At 35.2% G+C, this 11,683-nt stretch overlaps 1 protein-coding gene across 1 annotated transcript; it reads left to right on the top strand.

Annotated features, from left to right (window-relative positions):
• The first annotated feature begins 2,060 nt into the window (after positions 1 to 2,060).
• On the top strand, positions 2,061 to 7,926 carry LOC107290645 (methylcytosine dioxygenase TET2-like). Its single transcript, XM_015819546.1, has 4 exons — positions 2,061 to 5,389; positions 5,679 to 5,769; positions 6,917 to 7,010; positions 7,714 to 7,926. The coding sequence occupies exons 1-4, from the start codon at positions 2,101 to 2,103 to the stop codon at positions 7,924 to 7,926; spliced, it is 3,687 nt and encodes a 1,228-aa protein (XP_015675032.1). The 5' UTR covers positions 2,061 to 2,100.
• The last annotated feature ends 3,757 nt before the right edge of the window (positions 7,927 to 11,683 follow it).

The following is an 11,683-nucleotide window of genomic DNA, read 5'->3' on the forward strand; positions in this document are numbered from 1 at the left end:
TCTGCCTTTTTGCTGTTACGTTGCCCATCTGAAATGTAACAGATGCAGGTTCTTCTGAAAACCCAGAGGAAAAACAAGTCATATTTATTGATCATGTTGGGAAACCTATTTGAGAGGAACTATTGATTCTCTGATGATTCTTCATGGTTAGAAAAAGCAAGGATTTTTATTTAAACAGATTTTTAAGTAATTTTAAAGAATTATATAGAGATATAATCTCTTTCTCAGAAGTAATCGCTTATCTCAAAAATTACTCTCCCCCTCACCAAATCCTATACTTGGATTGTTCAGAAATATTGTTTGAATATGAAGACTAGAGATTTTGTAGCATTGTTTAAAAAGATCTAGAAAGTACTCTATACATTGTATAAGTATTTTAAAATGTAGGTGTGTGAAAGACACAGTAATTTCCACAGTGAAAGAGTGGATGGTAAAAGTGATAGAGTTAGCAGAGATGGCAAAATTGACTGTTTTAATTTAAAAAATTATCTAGCTTTGTTTCTCCTTGGAAACAAATAGACTTTTTGCTAAAAGATGAAAAAATGAAACATTTTCATTTTAGGTTTCAATGATTAGAATGATTTTGTAATTATAGAAATGGCTTGGAATCTTGTGAAATGTAAAATAAAAGGATTGATCTTGTATTATTTTATAATCTACTGCACCCAAAAATTTTTGAAGTTTTTATCTTTTTTTCTCTCTTTCCCCATTTCTTTTTTTCTATTCTAATTTTCGTTTGTTCTATATTTTTATATTATAATGAAACTCAATAAAATCCTATTACATTAATGCACGTTAAATATACAGGGAAATCTAGATACATTTATTTATCTATTTATTTATTATTGATAAATTATCATCCACTCTTCTTTATAAACATAATTTCAAGATTTCACTAGTATGTTATGGTTCATAAGCAAATAATAGCCTTTTAATTCGTTTTTCTGTGATATCCATAGTGGAAAATAAGAGTTATATGATTTTTTTACATGTGGAGAGAAATCTACCATGCACACAAAAGCTTTCTGTGTCTTGTGCCATACTTTTAAACATATGGATGTAATTTTCTCAGATGAGAGTGTGGATAGATTATAAAATCAAAACATTGACTTAAAAAAGTAGTCTCAATTTTTCTTGTTATTTATTCATATAACATTAGAAAAGAATATTGTCTTTTTTATATTAGTTTTATTCATTTATAACATAAAATGTGAAAATACAAAAGCAAATAGTACGGGACAGCAGTAGAGAAAGGGAAAAACGTGTGAAAAAGGAGAGGGGAAGAAACAAAAGGCATTGACTTCCAACTCTCTCTGTTGCAGTAAAATCAGACATTGAAATCAAATCTCAACATTTTACATTTCTATAGTGGTAAGCACTAACCATTTCTGTATTGGCAAATCAGTCTAATCAGTAAAACCCAAAATCATAATATCATTTTTTTCTACCTCAAGCACAAAGTCCAGAAGCGGTTTCCAAGTAGAAACAAAACTACTTATGTTCTTTTCTTTTATCAACACAGCCATCTTTTATCAATCTGGCTTTCTCTGCCAATTCCACCAACTTTTGTAACCAATCATCCACAGTAGGAATTGAGGCATCCTTCCACTTTTGTGCATAGAGCAATCTTGCTGCCGTCACCATATATAAAATCTGAGTTCCAATTTTTTTTCCAGTTCTCTTTACATTAAACCCAGAAGGAAAATTTCTAGTTTAATCTTTATGTTCACTTTAAGAATTTTCTGCACTAATATATGAATCCTATTCCAATGTTTCTTTGCCTTATCACATGTTCACCATAAAAAGTCCCTTCAAAAGCATATTGTCAAATTGCAGAGGAATAATCATGGGAACCTCCAGGGTTCATAAGTTACCTATCACTCTACTGTGATCTGTGAAACAATTTTTGATATACAAAGCAGAGAGCCTTGAAAATCAAATATACAATAGATAGCTATTTGGGGGCATGCATGTTTGCATACTCTATAGATGTGATAAAGTAATATTATGATAGCCAAGTAAATATGGCTTTCTCTCTCTCCCATTTCTTTTCAGATCCAGTAAGAGGATAACCTCGTGGATGGCCCTACAGTAAGCCAGATGGAACAGGATAGAACTAATCATGATGAAGGCAATAGTTTAAATCCTTTTTTAATTCCACATTCTTCTCGTGTTTGCCAAGCAGAGCCTTTGTCAGTGAAGCTGCATAATGGAAACACATCAGCAGAAAAGATCTACAATGAACTGAATGGCAACCATATGTGGCTGCATGGGAAGGCCAGTTATGGAATGCAGCTTCCTGCAAAAAGGAATGAGAGTAGTCGGATAAGTCCTGACCTCCTTCAGCAAAAGAAACATTGCAGCGGGTATTTGCAAAATGGTGGGATAAAACGCACTTTTAGCGATCCTTCTTTGTACGGACTTCACCAGAACAAGAAGCTTAAACAAGATGAAGAAGCAAAAAGAGAGCAAGGTAGCTCATTCGCTGTCAGCAACCAAGCAGGTGCTTCTAATTCATGCAGCGAGAAGAATGTTGTGGATTTTGGAACAGAACAAAATACAGCTTCAGTTCTTATACAGTCTTTAAGATGCAACTCTGGTGCTTCAGAATCTTCTCCAGCTCCCCAGATTCAGAATGAACAAGGGGGTGAAAATAGTAACTGCCACAACAGGGACTTTGACATGGCATATAAGAACAAGGCAGCTACAATGCCTAATGGTGCTATAGTTTCTGCCTCTTCCATGGGAGACATGCGTGGTGAATTCCTGGAAAAAAAATTGTCTCAGTATAATCCAGAACATGTTTTCAGTGGAACGCAGACAACTACATCTTTTACAAATGCCATAAACACTCGGGCTATTAATGTGTTGACGTGTGGCACATCACATTTACTGCATACCTCAGGGCAGATAAGTTCCGCTCAAACCTCAAACTCTGAGCTGCCTCAGGTACTGGCTTCTGTAGCTACTGAAGTCCAAAATATAGAAAACTCCAGTAAAAGATCGATTTTACAAGCAAGCTCCAATTTTCATCATTCAGAAGTAATGAACTCAGAGCAGCAAAAGTCAGAAAATACCTACCAGTCACCTACAAACAACCGTGAAGTTTCAGAAAACACAGGGCAGGTTCCCAGTCAGGATTTCTCACTCAATCCTAACAACAATCTGAAGACTCATAGTAGCTCAGAGATTTTGTCACAACCAAGAGAAGAAACTGGTGCTTCCTTCCAACAAGATCCCGTGTTCAGGAATGATTCTTTTAATCTACCCCCTATTGCACTACCTTCTCCTGGGCAGGAAATAAAAAGTGTGCTCTCCATTGAGGCTTCAAAAGATCCTAGTAATATTTTCAATTCGACAGAAGAAAATAACAGAGGGCAAGCACATCATCAGAGAGAACATGGAAAAACAATGTCTGACTTTTGCCAACAAACTCTTAGTTCTCAACAGGGTCATCAATACAAAATTCAGGTTTCACAAGCAACTGGGAGTAAAACAGATGTGGATCTCAGTACAGTGATATTGGGTATGAAGCAGCAAGATCCTAGTGAAATTCAATCCAAACTGGAGTCTAAAATTCAGGATCCACAAAGATTAGGAACCAGTAAAGAATTGCAACATTTTCCACATCTTCTGAGTCAGGTTAATCAGCAGACTACTCTCGATAATGAAAAAGGTCTGGTGAAAAATCACTTGGGGCAGTCACAAACCCACTCACAAACTTCTTGGATGAGAATGACTTCCTCTCCCTTTCACCCCAGTGATTCTTCTCCAAAATCAAATGAAACACTTTTGAGGACCATGCTTCAACGCCAGGCAAATTCAATTGAGCCGACACATCCAAAACAATATATTAGAGGTTCCAATGAATCAAAAGGAGTCACAGAGCAATCTTGCTACCAGAACATTACAGACAGTGAGCAAATACCAGCACTATTCAAAAGGGAGGCAACACAACCACCTCATCATTTTACTCCTGATTTGCAAATTCCATTTGAAAAGCACTCACCACAATCCAAAAGGATGAATAATCAGCAACAACATTCAACTCACTTTCACCTTCAATCACAATCTGAACTCCACCTTGAACAGACATTGGAGGCACAGTTAAAGCCTCAGCATTTAGATCTTCCATTTGAGGATGACCAATTTATACATTCACAACTTTTGCCCCAAATACTCCAGACCCAGCCAATACAACCACCACATAATTCACAAGTAACAATGAACTCTCCACAACAAATAAAAACCACAAAAGTGTCCCAAATCTTTCCCCAGTCAAGCAACAGCCAAGAACAGCAAGGGGAAAGAACGTCCTTAAATCATCTTAAATTAGAAGAGAGCTTTGAAGTAGCAAGTAATTACTTCAAATCAATTGAGTTCCCAGTACAAATTCCCCAGACCAGAGTGGACCATATTTCAAATACAGTCAACAAAAACTCCCATTATAACCAGACAAATAATGTAATGAAACATTCCTGCGCAAACAACATGCACTTGGTTTCTGAGAAAAAGGAAGATCCCTTAATTCAAAATATATCTCGCAACTTGCAGCACATGGAATATTATCCAAATAGTGTAACTCCTAAACAAGATCTGTCCCAGGGCTTTCAGGAACAAAAACCTCCATCTCCACCAACTTCATTTATACAGCTGCCCTTCCAGCAAACCCAACAATATTCTAACATGACTACCAATGTGGATAACTCACAAGCTAGTCAGATTCAACAAAATTACTCACCCTACAATCAGCAAGCAGCATCCCATGCAATAGATCAGAGCCATGGTCACTATCTTCCCTCACAACCTCACAAAGATTTTCAAAAGCGTGCTGCTATTAGATGGCATATTTTGAATAAACAAGCTAACCAAAATAAATCTGAGTCATGTCAAGCTATGGGCTTCAAATCTATCAAAACTGAAACTGGCACAAAGGTGAATGCTTGCCTTCCTCTACCAGTTGGACAGTTGGAAAACAAACCATGGAAGAAAACAATTAAACAAGAGGTTCAGCACTTTGGTTGTGAGAACATGCAACAAAAGAGTATCATTGAAACCATGGAGCATCAGTTGAAACAGATTCAGGTCAAAACACCTTTTGATCACAAGTCCCTTACTATCAAATCACCCAAACATGTGAAAATTGAGGCTGCAGGGCCCATTACTATTCTGACAAGGAGTTGTAATGGTGCAGATTTCAACAGCCATGCCATCTCTTTAGATCAACAAGCCATTCATCCTAATGAAAAAACACCAACCAAAAGAAGTGCTGGAACCATGCTCAATAATTTCTTAGAGTCGCCTTCTTCATTACTAGATACACCTTTAAAAAACTTGCTGGATACACCTGTCAAAACTCAGTACGATTTTCCTTCATGTAGCTGTGTGGGTAAGTTTTGATTGCTATAGTTTACAAAATAAATACTATAAATGTTGCCTATTCGTTATAGTTTATTCAGAAAGGCTAGGCTTCCCCAGTTTGGAATCCTTTAGATATGTTGTTAAGAAACATCATGCTGTAGAACAGAAAGTATTACCAAACCTTACAGATATTTTATCTGTCCTCACCCTTCACCTTGAATATTTAGATATACAGTATAGATTATACCAAAGCTATGTGGTATAAAACTTTTAAAACATATCTATTAATCTTTTTATTTCTTTTTTGTTCTAAACAGAACAGATAATTGAAAAAGACGAGGGGCCTTTCTATACTCACCTAGGAGCTGGTCCTAATGTCGCTGCTATTAGAGAAATAATGGAAGAAAGGTAATGAATTAGAAAAGCATGCAGCAGATTAACATGCAGACTTTTGCATGTCAGAATTTCTTCAAGTCTGTGCGCATAAATAACATCATCATTGCAAACCATTATCATCATTGCTAGGTTGTCTATTCTAATGTTAACAATCCTGGGCAGAGTCTGTTCAGTGGAGAGTCACAATATTGGACAGCTCTCCAGGTAGATGCCAGCAAATGCTGACATGAACAAGCATTCATTGGTCTGCCGAATAAGGTGGATAGCAGCTGGATAATGAAATCAGTGGTCAATCTTGAATGCATAGCATAGGCACTTTAAGAAATTTCTCTGTTGAATCACAACAAAATACAAACTGTGGTTTTTCTATTAACTTTGATTAAGAAATGAGGTTAATCAATTAAATGTTCATAGGTATAAATTTCAAGTCCAGATTGAAAACTCATTAATCAGTAACACACACACACACACACAAATACACAAACATACACTTTACACAGTAGTATTCTGCCATACAGAGTTCAAGTAACAATGGCAGTGCTTATATAAAACCTGTCTCATCTATTACAGCCTTTTCCGACTTGTGTACCCTCCATATGTGATGAGCTATTTGCCAGTTCACCAGCCACTGTGGCCATTGATAATATTTCTGGGAGTTGAATTTTACATACTTGGAAAATTAATAGGTTGTATTAAGTTCAAATGAATTCTGGATCCTTGCTGTTGTTTTCGTTGCAATACAAAATTTTCCATACTTTTGGAGAAGCTGCATTTGCCTGATTAAACATAAACTCAATTGATCTTCAACAAACAAACAAAAATGTAATTGTTCTTTTAAAAATATAAATATACATTTAGTAAAAACTCAAAACTTCTTCATGTTACAAATATGAGGCAAAATTAACTTTCCTCGTTAAAATTACACTTGAAATATTTTGGTTTGGTTTGGCTTGGCTTGGTCTGGTTTGATTTGGATTTGCTACCTCCTTAAAATCGGGGCCAAGCTAATTAAATGCTATAAATAGTAAATAATCTCAATACAAGAAAGGCTTTCAAGTCATAAGTTAAAAGCTTCCAGTGTTCCTACATAGTTGTATTAACATTTATATGAAATTCATGTTTTTATATTTACTCATTTCCTGATTTGATTTTTTAAAAGATATGGACAAAAGGGCAAAGCCATAAGAATAGAAAAAATTGTCTACACAGGGAAAGAAGGCAGAAGCGCTCAAGGATGCCCTATAGCGAAATGGGTAAGAATTATCTCCACAACCTTATAAAAGATATTGTTCATCTTTATAGATATAATTAGTGCATGTTGACTCAAATAAATCTTATTTATATTTTTTTTAAAATCATGGAAGTTAACTGGGGATATATTTTAAATAAAATATGACATATTAATTACAGTTCTATCTTAGAAATTTTACAGAAAGTGTACACCAGGGTGAAATTATGTCTTATGCACATAAGTCCTTTAAAAATCTGTGGATCTGCAACCTCACTATGTTATATCTTTTTAAATTATGCTAGATTTATTCTATCTTGCCTTTCCAAATCTGTTAGTAAAATTTGAAACTCACAGCTCACAGACCTAAAGTTGGAATGAAATTCCCAGTTCCACAGTTCATAGATTGATGCTACTATTTTTTTTTATCATTCTTACCTTTTAATATATAATTGGGTAGAAGATATAATGATGGGCAATTAATCCACCTAGTCCGTTGTCTTTCCTAGCTCATAGTAGCTCTTTCAAGTTGTAGACAGATTCTTATCCAACCCTGCTTTGAAAATTTCTACAAGGAAAGATACTGCAAGCTGAACCAAAGAACTATGGCATGCAAAAGATATACAGAAATCTGGTTTACCAAAAACAGCACAAAAGTATAATGTGGCCTGCTGACCTGAAATTCCATAATTTTTTACAGGAAAAAAATATTTTTGGTGTACTTTCAGGTGATTCGTCGAAGTGGAACTGAAGAAAAACTTCTTTGTTTAGTGCGAGAACGTGCAGGCCACAGTTGTGAAACAGCTGTGATAGTTGTACTTATCTTGGTGTGGGAAGGCATATCTCAGAGCCTAGCAGACAAGCTGTACTCTGAATTATCTGACACTTTAATGAAGTACGGCACACTCACAAACCGGCGGTGTGCACTCAATGAAGAGTAAGTTAAGTATGTACTTCCTTCCCCTTTAGAAAGTATTTTTTCTATAGTTTAGATATATACGACATAGATCATAAAACATGTAGTTTCCCCATTCTAGCATACAATAAATATGTTCAGACTGCAACTCCTAATATTCCTAAATAGCATGGCCAGATTGGCAGATTAGTTACAGATCCGGGTCCTCCTTTCACTGTAAAAGCAGGGTAAGTAAGTATATGTATTTTTTATTTATTTATTTATTATTTAGATTTATATCCCGCCCTTCTCCTCGTAGAACTCAGGGCGGCTGACAATCAATTAAAATACATAAATAACAATACAGGTTTAAAATTAATTAAAAGAAATATTTAAAGATTGTCCAATTTAAAATATTAATTAAAACCCCTCTAAAAATTACCCTAGGCCAGTCCTGCAAGCTGGAATAACCAAGTCTTGAGGGCGCGGCGAAAGGAAGGGAGATCAGGGATAACTCTGATCTCTGGGGGCAGTTCATTCCAGAGGGTGGGAGCTCCCACAGAGAAGGCCCTCCCCCTTGGGGTCGCCAGCCGGCACTGTCTGGCCGACGGCACCCNCTATTCTGACAAGGAGTTGTAATGGTGCAGATTTCAACAGCCATGCCATCTCTTTAGATCAACAAGCCATTCATCCTAATGAAAAAACACCAACCAAAAGAAGTGCTGGAACCATGCTCAATAATTTCTTAGAGTCGCCTTCTTCATTACTAGATACACCTTTAAAAAACTTGCTGGATACACCTGTCAAAACTCAGTATGATTTTCCTTCATGTAGCTGTGTGGGTAAGTTTTGATTGCTATAGTTTACAAAATAAATACTATAAATGTTGCCTATTCGTTATAGTTTATTCAGAAAGGCTAGGCTTCCCCAGTTTGGAATCCTTTAGATATGTTGTTAAGAAACATCATGCTGTAGAACAGAAACTATTACCAAACCTTACAGATATTTTATTTGCCCTCACCCTTCACCTTGAATATTTAGATATACAGTATAGATTATACCAAAGCTATGTGGTATAAAACTTTTAAAACATACCTATTAATCTTTTTATTTCTTTTTTGTTCTAAACAGAACAGATAATTGAAAAAGACGAGGGGCCTTTCTATACTCACCTAGGAGCTGGTCCTAATGTCGCTGCTATTAGAGAAATAATGGAAGAAAGGTAATGAATTAGAAAAGCATGCAGCAGATTAACATGCAGACTTTTGCATGTCAGAATTTCTTCAAGTCTGTGCGCATAAATAACATCATCATTGCAAACCATTATCATCATTGCTAGGTTGTCTATTCTAATGTTAACAATCCTGGGCAGTCTGTTCAGTGGAGAGTCACAATATTGGACAGCTCTCCAGGTAGATGCCAGCAAATGCTGACATGAACAAGCATTCATTGGTCTGCCGAATAAGGTGCATAGCAGCTGGATAATGAAATCAGTGGTCAATCTTGAATGCATAGCATAGGCACTTTAAGAAATTTCTCTGTTGAATCACAACAAAATACAAACTGTGGTTTTTCTATTAACTTTGATTAAGAAATGAGGTTAATCAATTAAATGTTCATAGGTATAAATTTCAAGTCCAGATTGAAAACTCATTAATCAGTAACACACACACACACACACACACAAATACACAAACATACACTTTACACAGTAGTATTCTGCCATACAGAGTTCAAGTAACAATGGCAGTGCTTATATAAAACCTGTCTCATCTATTACAGTCTTTTCCGACTTGTGTACCCTCCATATGTGATGAGCTATTTGCCAGTTCACCAGCCACTGTGGCCATTGATAATATTTCTGGGAGTTGAATTTTACATACCTGGAAAATTAATAGGTTGTATTAAGCTCAAATGAATTCTGGAACCTTGCTGTTGTTTTCGTTGCAATACAAAATTTCCCATACTTTTGGAGAAGCTGCATTTGCCTGATTAAACATAAACTCAATTGATCTTCAACAAACAAACAAAAATGTAATTGTTCTTTTAAAAATATAAATATACATTTAGTAAAAACTCAAAACTTCTTCATGTTACAAATATGAAGCAAAATTAACTTTCCTCGTTAAAATTACACTTGAAATATTTTGGTTTGGTTTGGCTTGGCTTGGTCTGGTTTGATTTGGTTTTGCTACCTCCTTAAAATCAGGACCAAGCTAATTAAATGCTATACATAGTAAATAATCTCAGTACAAGAAAGGCTTTCAAGTCATAAGTTAAAAGCTTCCAGTGTTCCTACATAGTTGTATTAACATTTATATGAAATTCATGTTTTTATATTTACTCATTTCATGATTTGATTTTTTAAAAGATATGGACAAAAGGGCAAAGCCATAAGAATAGAAAAAATTGTCTACACAGGGAAAGAAGGCAGAAGCGCTCAAGGATGCCCTATAGCGAAATGGGTAAGAATTATCTCCACAACCTTATAAAAGATATTGTTCATCTTTATAGATATAATTAGTGCATGTTGACTCAAATAAATCTTATTTATATTTTTGTTTAAATCATGGAAGTTAACTGGGAATATATTTTAAATAAAATATGACATATTAATTACAGTTCTATCTTAGAAATTTTACAGAAAGTGTAGACCAGGGTGAAATTATGTCTTATGCACATAAGTCCTTTAAAAATCTGTGGATCTGCAACCTCACTATGTTATATCTTTTTAAATTATGCTAGATTTATTCTATCTTGCCTTTCCAAATCTGTTAGTAAAATTTGAAATTCACAGCTCACTGACCTAAAGTTGGAATGAAATTCCCAGTTCCACAGTTCATAGATTGATGCTACTATTTTTTTTTATCATTCTTACCTTTTAATATATAATTGGGTAGAAGATATAATGATGGGCAATTAATCCATCTAGTCCATTGTCTTTCCTAGCTCATATTAGCTCTTTCAAGTTGTAGACAGATTCTTATCCAATCCTGCTTTGAAAATTTCTACAAGGAAAGATACTGCAAGCTGAACCAAAGAACTATGGCATGCAAAAGATATACAGAAATATGGTTTACCAAAAACAGCACAAAAGCATAATGTGGCCTGCTGATCTGAAATTCCATAATTTTTTACAGGAAAAAAATATTTTTGGTGTACTTTCAGGTGATTCGTCGAAGTGGAACTGAAGAAAAACTTCTTTGTTTAGTGCGAGAACGTGCAGGCCACAGTTGTGAAACAGCTGTGATAGTTGTACTTATCTTGGTGTGGGAAGGCATATCTCAGAGCCTAGCAGACAAGCTGTACTCTGAATTATCTGACACTTTAATGAAGTACGGCACACTCACAAACCGGCGGTGTGCACTCAATGAAGAGTAAGTTAAGTATGTACTTCCTTCCCCTTTAGAAAGTATTTTTTTCTATAGTTTAGATATATACGACATAGATCATAAAACATGTAGTTTCCCCATTCTAGCATACAATAAATATGTTCAGACTGCAACTCCTAATATTCCTAAATAGCATGGCCAGATTGGCAGATTAGTTACAGATCTGGGTCCTCCTTTCACTGTAAAAGCAGGGTAAGTAAGTATATGTATTTTTTATTTATTTATTTATTATTTAGATTTATATCCCGCCCTTCTCCTCGTAGGACTCAGGGCGGCTGACAATCAATTAAAATACATAAATAACAATACAGGTTTAAAATTAATTAAAAGAAATATTTAAAGATTGTCCAATTTAAAATATTAATTAAAACCCCTCTAAAAATTACCCTAGGCCAGTCCTGCAAGCTGGAA

This window comes from Protobothrops mucrosquamatus, unplaced genomic scaffold, assembly GCF_001527695.2.
Source record: "Protobothrops mucrosquamatus isolate PMUCROS unplaced genomic scaffold, P.Mucros_1.0 scaffold944, whole genome shotgun sequence".
Taxonomy (NCBI): Eukaryota; Metazoa; Chordata; class Lepidosauria; order Squamata; family Viperidae; genus Protobothrops; species Protobothrops mucrosquamatus.